The 16,016-nt window shown below is 34.6% G+C and overlaps 1 protein-coding gene across 1 annotated transcript in view; it reads right to left on the bottom strand.

Annotated features, from left to right (window-relative positions):
- The window catches only part of KCNH8 (potassium voltage-gated channel subfamily H member 8), a 361,558-nt gene that overhangs the window by 60,465 nt on the left and 285,077 nt on the right, over positions 1-16,016 (bottom strand). Inside the window, exons 9-11 of the mRNA XM_012783282.3 lie at positions 14,476-14,675; positions 13,275-13,524; positions 8,341-8,555 (exon numbers count right to left, since the gene is read on the bottom strand). Coding sequence (XP_012638736.2) covers positions 8,341-8,555; positions 13,275-13,524; positions 14,476-14,675 — 665 coding nt within the window. The remainder of the gene's footprint in view (positions 1-8,340; positions 8,556-13,274; positions 13,525-14,475; positions 14,676-16,016) is intronic.

Raw genomic sequence — 16,016 nt, 5'->3', positions numbered from 1 at the left:
AGCCCAGGAGTCTGAAGTTGCTGTGAGCTAGGCTAACACCACGGTACTCTAGCCCGGGCAACAGAGTAAGACTCTGTCTCAGAAAAAAAGAAAACAAAAACAAAAACCAATATATTGTTGGAGAATACATATATAGTGCTTAGTGCAGGTCATTCTCTCAAACATCCCACAGTCTTGAAACTTAATATGTTCCAAATGGAAGTCACTATCTTTCTCTACAAACTTGCATCATTCTTCTCTATGCCTCATCATAATCGATATTTCACCACACACCCAATCACATTTTACTGTCGTGTGTGTGTGTGTGTGTATGCATGTATTCTCCCTTATACATCAATCACTAAGCCCATCAATTTTACTTTCATAATATATCTTAATTTTTCCATGCCCTTTCCATCACTATTGCCATTACCTTAATGAAGAAACTCATCATTTCTTGGGTCTACTTGTTTTCTCTCCTGTTGGCTTTACTTTTCCTAAATATATCTTTCAGAGTGAAAAAATGTTTATATACACATTATATATATCGGATAATGTATATAATATATATAATGTATATATAGTACATTATATATTTTATATATATATATATATAATCTTATTCCCTTGCTTAAAGCTCTTTAGTAATTCCCTATTGCTTTTATTTTCAGAATAAAGTTCATAAAGTTCAAACACAAAATCTTTTAAGACCTGTTTCTGAGTTTGCCACTCCAGCCTCATGCTTCCATACACCATCCTTTCCTGCCACTAGACCTATTTCACACACGCTTGTTTCTTTTGTGTGGGTTGCTCTGCCTACAATCTTTCCAAAACTAACTCCTGTTTGTCTTCCAGGGCACTACTTCTCTGGTAACCCTTCTCTGATCCCTGTTGTTTCCTAGTCTCAGAAGCACCTTTGATGGAGCACTCTATGTTACCAGGATCAAGAGACTCACATCACTTGCTTTGAAATGGTCTGTTTACTTCATCATCTTCTGCACTTGCCTGTGAATTTTGAGAACAGAGTCAACATTTCATTTGTCTTTCCATTTTACATGCCCATCTCAGTGCCTGGTAAATGTTAAATAAGGTAAATAAACAAATAGCATTTATTGAATGTTAAAGATTTCTCCAGTATTAGTGAAACATAGAAAAGTAAAAAGAAAATAAAGAGAAAATCATCTAGGTAATGCCATCAAAACTTTTTTGACTGACCTATTTATATTTCTTTTAATTACTATAGTATCTTGGCTGAACTTTCTGATAATCTCAATTACTTATCTGACAGTAATCATATCAACTTCACTATAACAAGATTTTTGCATTTTTTTCACAAGGAAAAGGGTGATAGGGTGGAGAATGGTGTCATTTACTAACTTAGATTAAAAGACTGTGGAAAGAGGAGGGGAATAAGAAGTAAAGGATTGAAGTTTATTGGCCATTTGGATATACTTTTTTGTGAAAATCTTGTTAAACTGTCTTGCTCATTTTGTAAATTGAATTATCTGTCTTTTTCTTACTTATTTTTAGGACTTTTAAATATATTCTGGGTATCTTTTCTTTTTGAAATACATGCAATGCAATATCTTCTCCCACTCTGTACCTTTCCTTTTTATTCTCTTAATGATTATCTTGTGATGAATAGAAGCTCTTCATTTTAATAAATTTTTCAATTTATCAAATCCTTCTCTTTATTTTTATTCCTATTCATGTCTTCTTTAAGAAATATCTGCTTATCCCAAGGTCATAATGATATTCTGCAATGTTCTCTTCTTGAAATGTTATTGTTTTTTCTTTCAATAAGTTCTGTGATCCATCTTGAATTGAGTTTTAAGTATGGTTTGAGATAGGAACCAAGGTTTATTTTCTTCCATATTTTAAATTGATCTATCACCACTTATATCTCTAGACTATACTTTTTCCACTGTAGTACAGTAGCAACTTGTGATAAATCATGTGACCATATAGTGTGAGCCTGTTTATGGCTCCTTTTCCACTGACGATTGTATAGCCCTGCACTAAAATATCTCATTGGTTTAATTGCTGTAGGTTTATGTTTCGATATCTGATAGTGTAAAGTCTAAAATTTTGTATTTCTTCAAGATTGTCTTTGTTATTCTTTCCCCTTAGTATTTCAATTTATGATTACCTTGTAAAATTGCATACTTATTTATGTGCACCTAAATTTATATTAATGGAGTTGTTTTATATCTCATTCTGTTTCTTGTCTTGTCAATAAATACATTTTATCTATCTATCTATTGTTATGTGTAGAGCTGCATTTCTTCTCACTGCTGCATAGAATTCTATGTCATGGATGCACCATATTTTACCGAATCCACTCTCCCTGTGATGGGCACTCAGTTTGCTTTCAACTTCTGTCCACAGCAAATAGAGCTACAATGAACATCCCCACACAACCCCTTTTATGGACTTCTTTGAAAAATGTTTGGATATATATCTGAGTGTAATTAATAGGTGATAGGCTGTATGTATACTTAAATGGACTAAGTAGTGCCAGATTTCTCTGAAAAATATCTACAAGATTATATTCCCCACCAATAATTGAATAAGGGTTTCTATATACTTTTATTAATATCTTCTCTAATGTTTATTTTCTAAGAACTTAGAATGTTACTTCTTTGTTTTAATTTTCATTTTTATATTTCTAATGTTTTTGAGCATATTTTCATGTGCTTGTTACCTTTTTGTGTTTCCTCATCTACACATTGCCTATTCATATCTTTTGCCCATTTTTCTAACAGACACTATTTTTTATTTTTTGATCAAACCAGTGTGGCTTTAGATATTATAGGTACATTCTTCCATTCTGTCCTTTATTAAATTTATGCATACCATTAGAATGAAACTTTTACATTCAGTTATGTTTATTTACCTTGTGTTAACTTCATGCATATGACAACTCTGAAACTTTTCCAATGAATTATATGCTTTTTATATGTATAATATAAAATATATATATATATATGTATAATATAAAAAGCATATATCCATGGGGGATTGGTTCTAGGACCTACCATGGATACCAAAATCCTTAGATGCTCAAGTTCCTGATATAAAAATGGGGCACATTTGCATATAACCTATGCATCTTCTTCTGTATACTTTAAATTATCCATAGCTTACTTATAATATACCTAATGCAATATAAATGCTATGTAAATTGTTGATATGCTGTATTGCTTAGGGAACAATGATGAGGAAAATAGTCTGTACATATTCAGTACAGATGCATGTTTTCTAATATTTTGAAGTGGTACTTGGTCAAATCCATGGATGTAGAGCCCAGAGATAAGGAGGGTCAACTGTATTTGTTTCACTTGAGGGTCAGAGCTCTGAAGTATTCAATTTTATAACTACACTACATAAGCATGGTGCTTGGTATATATATATATATATAGAGGGAGGGATTGGGATATAAGATAAATATTGAGGTTTTAAGCTGCTACGGGTCAGTGTCATGAACCACCCAAGTAGCATCAAGTATGTCAAAAGTGGAGAAAAGATGCTGAAAGCAGGCACCCTTCAAGGGCTCCATTGTCACTGCTTTAGAGAGCTTCTGTGAACTTCGGTGGAATCTCTTGTTATTGAAGATAAGACTTCAAATAGGAGTTTACCAGAAGCTGCTGGCCTTCAGAAAACTGGAGGTATATCCTTCCATTTACAGAGGTAGGGAGACTAAAGCAGTAGAGTTTATTGTTTATGGTGGTCAGATTAGATGTCAATAATGGACAAATTGAGAAACAAATGAGCTGATTAACACATTTAAAATTTTATTACAGTTTGTCCTTTAAAATACCCTCATTAAGGTAAAACTAGAGAACTCATCATCTTTTTCCAACTATTGCCATCTGCTGCTCGACAACCACAACACCATCAACAACAAATCAGTGTCTACCATGGGCAAAGCACATATGATATCGATATGTAGTCATAACAATGTCTGATTTTCAATGTATTAGCATTATTCATTTTTGAAAACATATTTTGAATACCCTTTGATTATTTTACTTATCAAAATTCAAAATTCTTATGCTAAGGCAAACTAAATTTCACAATTAGCAACAGATGAGTTTGTGCTAAAATCAATTTTATAGAGTTTACCATGAGAAGCAGTGAAGCAAATTTCTTGTGATCTGCATAGACAGAAATAGCTAACTTAATCAATGTCATTATTGGGGCCATCCAGGAGATAAAAATAAGGGCAAATATAGAAAACACACTGATTGCATAAAATGCATAATTAACATGAGGTCAAAACTGTTCTAGCTACCCTTTTAAGCACTTACAAAATATTTTATAGATTTTAATTAATTTTCCTATGAGAGTTGGATAAGCTGTCATTCTAAAGTTATATAATTTGTTATAGCTCTAGGAGTCATAATCTTACTGCTATATGCATATTCTTTCTAAAATTTGACTATATCTTAAAGGGCTTTTTAAAAAAAATTTATTTCAAAACAGGTTGAATGTCAGTTTTCTCTTTATTCAGATATTCTGGTAATTCTCTCTGTCACTTGATAGGTTATAAGATACTTGGGGCATCCAGAAGGAAAAATGAGAAAGACACAAGGCAACCAAAGTTAAACTAAATATGTATCAGGAATAATGGGGAATTTGAGATGAGAAGGGAGCACAGAAGAGAGGAGAGGAGAGAGGCAAGAGCAATAATAAATGCCTGAACAACCTGGCAGAATTTTTAAGAGTAAGGATATGTAGATTAGTTAAATTTACTTTGTGTGTATCACCATTATGCAAATGTTCCTCCTTCCACAGCTCATCATCCAACTTTCCACAAAGGCTTTGAATCACCAGAAAACTCTATGTGATTGGATATTTTTATTTGCATGCATGGAAATTAAGGAAGGGGGCTAACTCATTCTATTATAAATTTCATCTCACACCAGGGTAGAATTGCAGAGTGAAGAGCAGGAATCCATAAGGTAATCACCAGAATATAAGTTCCCCTGAAAGTCACAGTATGCTTGAGGAGGGCACAAGACTTTTCTCCTAGGATATGGAATTATGGGAAGAGAAGTCCAAATTTATCTAGCCTTTAGAAAGCATAGCATCCCAGAATCTTGGAAATTTATGAAAACAGTCTTTGAGCGATAAAATATTAGCAAATACAAAACAATAAAGGTCTTACAGGTAAGCGTCAGTCCCCATTTGCCCTTAAAACATAGCTCATAAAGAACCCTCTTTGAAAAGAAGCAATATTTTTGGTTGTAGCCATAATGAAGTAGCTTATATTGAATTAATCTTCCAGTCAAAAGCAATTATTAAGCTGGAAAAAATACATAAAATAACTGCTTAAAAGCATTTGAGAGCAATCAACTCAGGTAAGACTTTCAGGGCTGTGATCCCTGAGAAAAGGAAAGCACACCAATTCAAGGACCACATTTGGCCAAGGAAAGCACACACATTTGGCCAGGTATTTTTATGAGGGCATTTGCCACTTCATTATGAGGTAGAATACAATAGACTAGTGAGGGGCAATCTTACTGACTAAGGAGACATAGGATGAAGTTCAGGTGAACCAAAGCACATGGGCTATGAGAAGTGTAATTCATAGAGGAGGTAACTGCATTGATGTTCCCCTTTAGGTATTAGCCAGCTCCTACCTTGAGCATGCATTGGGTAGTACTCCAAGAAACGTAGACAAAAATAGCAGCTGGAAGCCTAAATTGCAGAACAGAGGTTTCAGCAGTAATATGGTGCTGGGGAGATGGAAGCTGGTTCAAGTTCTGCCAAATAGGAGGCTCCTTGGTAAACATACTAGGGTTTTCTCTGAGACTCTAAAAATCTTGTGTTTTAGGAGTAAGAGCTACACCTAAGAACTAAGGGAAAGACTGAAATAGACCAGGCTCACAAAGTCTAAAATAGACTATGGAGAGGATAAAGGTGATCTTTTGATGCTCTATCTGCCTGCCAAAAGAAAACCTTATCATTTACAGGAAAATGACACGAGCAATCTTTGATAAGCAATGTCAACATTTAAATAAAATTATGACATCTGCTTTAAAAAAGAAAGCACCAAATGACTAAGAGAAAGAGAGAGAGAGAGAGAAAAGATAACAATGGAAATAGTCATATAGAAGATTCAGATATTGGAGTTATTATATAGTTAAGAATTTTAACATTGCTATGATTAGTATTCCAGAAAATAGGAAAAAAAGAATTAAAAATTTTATCAAAGATAAAAATTCCTTATCTACTCACAGAAGAATAAAATTAGGTCTTTATCTCACACCATATTCAACAATCAATTCAAAATCGATAAAAGTCTAACATTTCATTATTCACAATAGCCAAGATATAAAGGCAGCCTAAGTGTCCATCAATGGATGAACAGATAAAGAAAATGTGGTGTATATATGCAACAATACACTGCTTAGCCTTAAAAAAGAAGGAAATCCTGTCATTTGAGAAAACATGGATGAATCTCAAGGACATTATGCTTAGTGAAATAAGCCAGGCACAGAAAGACAAAGACTGTATGATCTCAGTTATGTGTGGAATGTAAAAAAGTTTAACCCAGAGAAGCAGAGAGCAGAATGGTGGTTATCAGGGGTTGAAGCAGGCTAAGGGATTGAGGAGACATTGATCAAAGGATACAAAATTTTAGTTAGGAGGAATAAGTTCAAGAGATCTATTGTACAACATGGTGGCTATAGTTAATGATGTATTATACGCTTGAAAATAGCTCACAGGGTAGATTTTAAGCATATTTATCACAAATACATGATAATCATGTGAGGAAATACATGTATTAATTAGCTTGATTTAGTTATTCCTCAATGTATACATGTTTCAAAAACATTATGTTGTATACCATAAATTTTTTTTAAAAAATGATAAGAATCTTTAAAATACACATCAAATGGAGATTGAGATTGAATACTTTCCACTTTTCCATCCTGAGGAATATTAGCTAATTTTCTCTCTTTTCTCATTTCTTCTTCCCTTTTCATTGCATCCACCCCCAACTTACCTTCAGTCTTTAAAAATAGTTGTCATTTTATGCTGTCATGGAGAGTACAAAAGACATCTGTAGTTTTAAAATTCAATCTATCGAATGAAAGACATAAAAGGGTTCCAAGGAGAAAAGGCAACTAACTTAACAGAAAGGGTATAGGTTTTAAAATCTGATACCTACATTCAAACTCTGTCCCAGCCACCTACAATTATGTGATCATATACATGTGACTTAACCCTTCTGAATCTCAGTTTTCCTTTCCTTAAGAAGAGGTTGACACCTTAAAGATTTGTTTTGAACAATAAATGAGATGCTTTATATGGGTAGAGTGCTTAGCACATAAAAGGTAGCCAATAAATGTTGGTATCTCCTCTATTGTTTGCTATCAATAATGGAGAGAAGCACATATGCAAAGCTGGTAATCATGTACTTCAGAATGGGATATCATCTATGTATTTACTATCATTTCATAGCCCCAACCAAGAAAAAAGAATACACAATTTAAATTTTCCTTCTGTCTTTCAAAATAGAGAATATTAATGACTAACAAAAATGTCTGCACAATATGGCTTAGTCAAAACCATAGCTTCTTAAACCCCTAGGAAAAAATGAGTGTTATAAATATCTGGGACAAAGCTCAAGATAGCCTATTAAGGCTTTGGTTGTTCCACAAAACTCTGCATGTTCTGGCTTGCCTTTCAACAATCATTCCTATTAAATCATTTGTCTCTCTGACACATTTAATGAAGTCATGTTCACGATCAGTTTAATCACAGGATTCAGAATAGTACATATTTTGACAGGAAAGCTGTTTGTATAAACTGGAACATGCAACAAATATATAATTGCATAAAATGTTCATTATGCTTTCAGTGTGACAATACTTGGCTTGAATTTCTCTATGCATATTTAGTTATTTTAAGAAAGACTGTTTTGGATACCATTAAAGAAAAAGATTATTTTTAAGCAAAATCTGTGTCGAGTAATTGGAGTAGTGAGCAATTAGAAACACAGCAAACTCTGAACTATATACTTTGTCTGGAAATCTTTAAATTCTGGAGAAATCATACGTCTCTAGCTAAATGTTACATATCATTGAAATTGAGTCTAGTTATAGGCCCACAAAGATAAACAAGAAAGAAACTGAGTTAAGAGAAGTTAGCCATAAATAATATTTTCCTAGCATGTTGATAACAAACTCCAGGTTTAGCTTCTAGCTAATAATTTAATTACTCAACTAGTGGCTGAATAGTCATACCTTATATATTCAGAGAATTTTAAGGTGAGGTCATGATATCTGGCTTTCCTGCTATAAATAATCTCCAGGCCCAATCTCAGCACTAATTAGAAATGAGACTTACATCACTCTCATGACCTTCTCGAAGGTTGTATGTGAGGTCATGCTGAATGTCTTCCACAAATTTGTGAGCATATTCTGGGTAAAGGTCTAGCACTTCAAAGAGTCCTTTGAGGATGATACACTGGAGATCACAGTAGGTTAAAGCCTTCACATCAGCATTGGTCTTGATCACCTGGTCCTTAATTGATAGATTTGCTCCAATTAAATCCCCTTTCCCTAGAAACAGTATAGGAGAGACACATCATTTTTAAAAAAGGAAGCAAGAAAGATTAGGACTGAAAACTTTATTTGATTTACAGGCTTCATTTCTCTGAGATTACACTAAAAAGGGAAGAACCTTTATATGGGGCAGGGCTTTTCAAGTTTGGCATACAATGGCATTATGCCTGGGCTGTAACTTTAATTCTTTAATGGCCACTGTGCTCCATTTCATAAAGAACCAACAACCAACTATTGAACAACAACAACAACAACAAATGCCAAACAAACCATATTTTTGCAATGTTAGTAGAAAAAAATGGCCCCTACCTCCTTTCGATAATTTTTTAACTTCTAAATGTTTATTTATTATTGTGCCCAGCATTTGTGGGAGCAACGTCCCTATGTTAGCAGGCCTCAATAAAAGTCTGTTTTTTTTTTTAATTTGACTGTAAAAGGAAACATGCTGAATTAACCATGAATGCATGAGATATTCAGAAGTATTTATGGCAGATCAAAAAAAATTGAGGATTTTTAAATTATTGGATTATAGCTAAGTATTAGATTCACATTAATATTAGATTTAAACTTTAAAATTGAGCCTATTTTGGCAGACTAAAATCTATTTTTATATGCACTAGGGATGATAAATAGCCACATGCAGTGGAAGAATTGTTTTCAAATTTGATTTATTATTTTCACCAATATCACTAAACTTGGAAATTTTGTTTCTTGTGTATTTTGTTAGAAATCTAATTGTTGCTCAAAAACTCAAAGTTGGGCACTGATGCAAGAGGTAAATATGGCCAAACTGTGTTGAATATAGCAAATTTTCAAATGGTGTGCATTTGAGGAGAACTTATCATGATGCAGTGTTCTCATTCTCTGTTGAGCAACTAGTGTTTGCAATAACATTAGGGTCATCATACTTCCATATGTTGGGTTGCCATGGTATGGCTATTTTGGTCACAATCACACTAGCTATAAAAATAGAACCAACATCTTGCCAAACTTGGCATCCCAGAAAGTACTTCAGTATTCCAGTTTATTTATCCATTCAATGAGTATTTATGGAGCACTGACTATGTGTGCTGGATGTCGTGTTTAGCCTTGGTAAGCAGGTACTGGTAAATACCAAAATGACTCTCACCCTTACTAATTTTATAGTCTTGTGGATTTCTTACTGTCTATATTTAGGACCTTGAGTTAAGTTTACAATAATTCTGGGTCTCAGTATTTTTATTTCTAAAAGAAAAGAAAGATTTCTATGGCCCTTTATGGGCTCCATTTTTCAGAATTATACTACTGATCCTCATAAATCAGTTATTCTTTCATTGGGAAAAAACATGATAGGATGCATCTGCAAACCATCTGGGTTAGAGCTATAACTTATGTTTAATTATAGTTAGGCAGACGAACACCATCTGTGAAGGTGCATTTATTGGTGCTTTGTTATTTTCTTTTAAAACAACAATGAGGAAATTGGTGAGAAAAACACAATTACCTGGACATGAAATGAAGGTGTACAAGGCAAACAAATTCTATTCCCATAACAAATCTTGCTCCTATGACAACTGCCTCCTTAAGCATCAGATTAAGAAATGTCTTCATGTATTGATTGGACAACAGAGTTGCCTGAATAAGTTTATGATTTGACAGCTGTTTGGTGCTACTTCACGACAACATTAATTCCTTTTGTTGGCAGAGTGAACACGTATTAAATATCTATAGATCAAATGTGAAGCTATATGCTAAGTTTATCAAAGTTGCTATAGATTTGAATTGGCCCTATAAGAAAATATTATCATAGGGAAAGTAAAAATAATTGATCTCCATTGAAATAATGTTAATCATAGTAAATATTAATAATTTATCATCTTTGTTTGGATTTAGTACCAATGCTACATACCGATGTTTAGAATCATTAAGTGGCAATTTGTACTTTTGATATATACACAGGAGAAGCAAAGATGCAAAAATGTTAAGCATGGAAATTACAATTTATGGAGGAACTTGGGGCCAGGAGTAAAAGGCAATGAGTTAAATCTTTCAGCTGTAACTAGTTTTCTTTTTAATTACAACAAAATACAATTAAATCATGTTTGACAAGCAATTGCAGTTACATAGAAGGCACTAAATTTGCACCTATAGTGCTCTAGCATCATGGATGATGCCTTCATATTCCATTCTGAAAATTGTTGCTAGTTATCAACTTTAAAAATGCACCACAATTATGGAAAAAACCAAATTATTTCTGTTTCAATTGCTGCATTATTTTGGATTGTACGAATATCAAACAATAAGATTCTGAAAAATGTCTATCTGCCCTCTTGAAAGAAGGCTATATCATTAGGCAGGCTATCTTACAGTGGTACTAAGGAAATCCACTGAAAAATATTTTATGAGTAAAGTTACATTTTTTAAACAAATTAGAAATAATTGTCAATTCTAATTTAGAATCACAAAATGATAGGGTGACTGGTCTTAGACCTCATAAAGTTGAGAAAAAGCCAGGGAGAATGTTAAATTTTTCCCTTAAAACACACACACACACACACACACACACACACACACACACACACACACGAAGCCTCATTATTGATAAATAACTGACCAAGTTGATAGTAAACTCTTTTACTTGCTTATTTCATACTTTTCTATTAAGGAGGAAAACATAAGAGGTGAGTCAAGAACTGGGCCAAAACTTTGAAAAGCAAGCCCTACATTTCCCCTGTAAGTGATAAATTGAAGTCAACACAAAGCAATGAAATGTATATGGTCTTTCACTAGTCTCCATCTCTTCACATTTAATTGGGGATAATCACATTGTCTTAGTCTGTTTAGGCTGTTATAGCAAAATACTATAAATTGAATAGCTTATAAACAATAGAAGAAATTTATTTCTCATAGTTCTAGAGGCTGGTGTCTGGTGAGGGCCAACTTTCTGATTCATAGATGATGCCTTCTCATTGTGTCCTCACATGGTAGAAAGGGCAAGGCAGCCTTCTGGGGCCTCTTTTACAAAGACACTAATCTCATTCATGAGGGCTCTGGCTCTCATGACCTCCTAAAGGCCCCACCTCCTAACAGCATCATATTGGGACTTAGGTTTAACATATGAATTAGGGGAGATCACAGATATTCAGACCACAACACACATCAAACTAATAAGGTTGCAAGATTTGAATTAAATCATGGGCATAAAAATACCCAGCTTATATTAGGGATTCATTAAATATTAGTTCTCTTTTCTCTTCCAAAATTTAATCTATCTTGAAGCTTACAAGCTAGAATCCAGTGATAACAAGGCTACAATGATTAGGCAGGATATTAGGTGTTGTTTAGGTTTGGAAGGAGCACTGGATACAGAGCCCAATGACTCAGGTTAGCTTTGACTTTGGGAAAACAGAGAAAATATCTTCACCGTCTGTCTCTCTGTGTTGTGAAGGTTTAAATGAGACCTTATATGTGAAAATATTTTGTAAGTAGTTGTTTATAAATATAAAGTTCTTAAAAAATAAAAAGTAAGCAAAAAGTTGACTTAGTCCCTTTTTATTAGCACAAATTCTAAACACTGACGTATTACCTTGGTGTTCAAAATATATTCTAACTGCACCTGCATCTCAGTGTTGCTGCTACCACCTTGATCTAAGCTCTCTTCATGTCCAATACTTGATTTAATTTCTACAAGGGCAAAGATTTTGGCCATTTGATGTTCTATGTATTTAGAACAGAACTTGATTCATTCATAGGCCTTCAATAAATGTTAGCTGAATAAACAGAGAAATGACAGTGGTTTTTTAAAAAAGATCCACATAAGATTGTTATTAGAAAATTTTCTACATTAACCCTACATGCCATTTTTTGTCACCTGCCCTTTATATTTCAATGAAGACCAATTATGTCTTAATATTTGGAGTCAATTTTGTGGCACAAAATTTTCACAAATTGTCTTGTGAGTTTTCTTTGAGGAAGTAAAAAGAGCTTATAGTCCCCTTGACAGTATTAGGTTAATGACTGTTATGAGAACTTATTCTTGAAACATAATCATTTTTGCTCTATTTGTAGCACAGAAAAAACTTAATTTTTCTGCTTCCTGAATTAACTCCCAACAAAAAGAAATGTCCTCTTAAAACTTAGCTGCTATTTCACCAGGAGGCAGTTTATATCATGATTAATAATTTGGGTTTTCTTGATACAGGCCATTCTCACTGGGGTTAGGTGGTATCTCTAGGTGGGATTAGGGAGGGGTGAGGAGGGTAAGGGTGTATACTTACATAATGGGTGTGGTGCGCACCACCTGGGGGTTGGACGCACTTGAAGCTCTGGCACGGTGGGGGGGGGGAGGGTGGCAGGGGCAATATATGTAACCCTAACAATATTTGTACCCCCATAATATGGTGAAATAAAAGGAGGAAAAAAATAATAATTTCGCTTTAGGAATCAAAAAGAACTGAGTTTATTTTTTTACTATGGGATTTGAGCAAGTTAACTAAGGTACTATTTATTCATTTATATTAACAATAGTATAATATTTATACCACTGTGTTTTTTACAAGAATTAAATAATATGTTGGCTATAACACTTAGGCAACCTAAACCTATAGGAAGAATAATCCTGAGTGGACGTATTCATCTGTACGTTTCCTACCCTCCACTAGGTTTTTTCCCCCATTTCATCTTTTTAATTTATGCTCTAGAGTAAAATTTCATAGAAGCTTTTCAATTCAGACCTACCAAGAATAGCCAGCACCATGCTGTCTTTAAGAACTTCCATGGAGCCTGAGCACACAAAGTAGATGGCCTGCAAAGCATCCCCTTGACGTAGCAGATACTCCCCCGGAGCACAGAAAGAGGTTTTGATGTGGAGAGACAGAGACCTGAGGCAGCCCCGGCTGGCGCATTCAAAGAGGGACAACTGTAAGATCTCCTTGTTCAAGTGCATAGTGATGTCAGAACGCAGTTCATCTGGAAAGTCTTTCAAAAGCTGTCAGAGAAGATGAAGGAGGAAATCAAATTGGGGTAAGTGGAGTCTAATTGATTTACTCTGCAAGACAGCAGGGATGCTCCTCCTACTCTTTTCTACTGTTTGACCAACCAGAGTACTGAAAGAGGAAATCTATGTATGTATATAAAGAGGTACTATGTATGTACGTAAGTCTATGTATGTATAATCCTGGAGAGACTTTTCAGTGACTGTGATCTCAATTATGTGCTACTACTGAATAATCACAATCATTCAGCTACTACTGAATGATCACAAGGCTGGAGAAATAGAATAAGTTAATAAAAGAATCTAGCATGAAAACATATAATTTATTGTGATGTTGTTCTCACAAAGATTCTGAGTCAGGACAGAAAATATGGAATTTGGAGCCTCTGGTGTTTTTCTCTGTGATCATGATCATAGGAAGAGAGGAGACACAAAATAGTCACTCTTAAAATGTTGGCTACTGGTTTGGTTGGTGGGTTGATGGAATGATTGGTTGATTTATAGGATACCTTTTTTACAATGGTGGTCTGAGGTGTTTTTGGGAGTCTACAGATAACACCTTTGATGGAATTTCTCTTTGCTTATTGATTTTAAAGGCAAATATTAGCTTGATTAATATAATCATCCAAGATACACCATTAACCTGTCATAAGAATTGGTTCATTCAAAAAGGGAGAATGAGAATGAAAATAAATCCACCTGAATGACCGAAGTAGCAAGCTAAAACATTGGTCAACCCAAAGTGGCATTGTGAAAACACAAGCCAAAGCAGATGAAAGAAGATGGATTGGGATTCATGAGGGATTAAAAAATAAACGAATAAAGAAAGATAAAGAAATTGGTAGATGTGTTTTTCATTTCTGATACCTGCATCAAAGCATCTTGCTTTTCCTCTAGAATATGTGCTTTCTGCCTGATAATGTCAACATGAGAAATGAACATTACCTCATTTGAATCTATTCCATTGTTGACTGACCAGGTTGTTTGAAAATATTCGAGCATCCTCTGCTTGAGCTGTTGGGGCAGGTGATGGACACGGATAAAGTCCTTCAGATCCTTAGTTCTAGTGTGATAGAGGGACCATCTAGAGTACATCCTCTGTATGATCGCTGTCACATTTCCAAACACCAAGGCGTGCATCAAGGCTAGAAAGAACAACATGGCATATGACAGAAGAGACATATGATGGCGGAGCCCACTCCTTCAGTCTAAATTTACAGGCTATGTGTTCTGGGTCAGAGCACAGCATGCTGATGTGGCCACATTGATACAGCTATTTTGGTGCAGCCACTTCGTCACAGGGTGCATCCCGAAGCAGTCGTTTCGATTCCATATGGCTAGATTAAAGTAAAAATATCTTTTAAAAATACTGGATGAAATGCAAAATAGGCCCCTTTGACCCACACTTGATCTATTAGCTGCCATTCTGGTTATGACAAACTTTTATTTGAACCCTATGCATATCTATATTGTTTTAATAGTTAGAATGAAACAGTTTTAATAGTTTGATAGATAAGCTATAAAGCTATAGCTTAATTATTTTAATCATAATAACCAATTTTAAATATAAGCCTATTATAATTGGTTAGCCTTTGTGAGAATTTTAGTCTGATTCCCCTAAGGCCATCATTTAAAATTAGTTTTAGAATATTAAATATGATATATTTATTTAAAAACAAATATTGAGGAAGTTGTTGGAAAGGTCATTGAGGATTCCTTGAGCAGTCTGAAGCTGATATTAACATGGCTCCAATTCCCAACCTTACCCCAGTTCTGCAGTCACCTTAATTTTAAAGGGAAATATCAGAAAATTTGAGACCATTCAAGAAACAAACGAATTCACAAAGAAAGAAAGCGAATTTTGTGTAGAGTCATTGCTGCTATCCTGAGAAGCGCCAGCATGGTACATATACATGGGACTCCTGTTTCAATTGGGTTTGTCAGGCAGATAGTATTTCACTCCTACTTTCTTATAGAGCCTACCTCTTCCTAAACCTACCACCAGAGTGTAATAAGATGAAAGACTGTGTTCATCAGAATTTGAGGGTGTATGGGGTTCGGGGATGGGTATTTCTTCTGGAGAAAAGTAGAACAAGAGGATGGACCTCACTTTCCAGGAATTGTCCACATTGGAGAGTAGCTAGGTATCTTGACATCAGAGAAGACATGACTGGATTTTACACTCAACTGTCATTAGCAGAACAGAACTGGCATGGCCGAAGCAGACACCAGCAGATAACTCAAGGAGGCCTTGGACGGTACTTGGTGCTGTGAAACTGAGAGAGATATGAGAGCCAGGTGTACTTAAGTTTATGGGCAAATCAACTCCAAGTGATACTTGAATTTTAGCCCTGATCCCCATCCTGGGACAGGATTGGCATGAGGTAAGAAGTTCAGGGACTGGGTGAAACAATCTGTTTCAGTTATTCTGGATTTAAAAAAAGACTAAAGATTTAGTCTATTCATTTGTCTATGAGGATCTATCA

This window comes from Microcebus murinus, chromosome 1, assembly GCF_040939455.1.
Source record: "Microcebus murinus isolate Inina chromosome 1, M.murinus_Inina_mat1.0, whole genome shotgun sequence".
Lineage (NCBI taxonomy): Eukaryota > Metazoa > Chordata > Mammalia > Primates > Cheirogaleidae > Microcebus > Microcebus murinus.
This window is presented reverse-complemented; position numbering and strand designations above follow the sequence as displayed.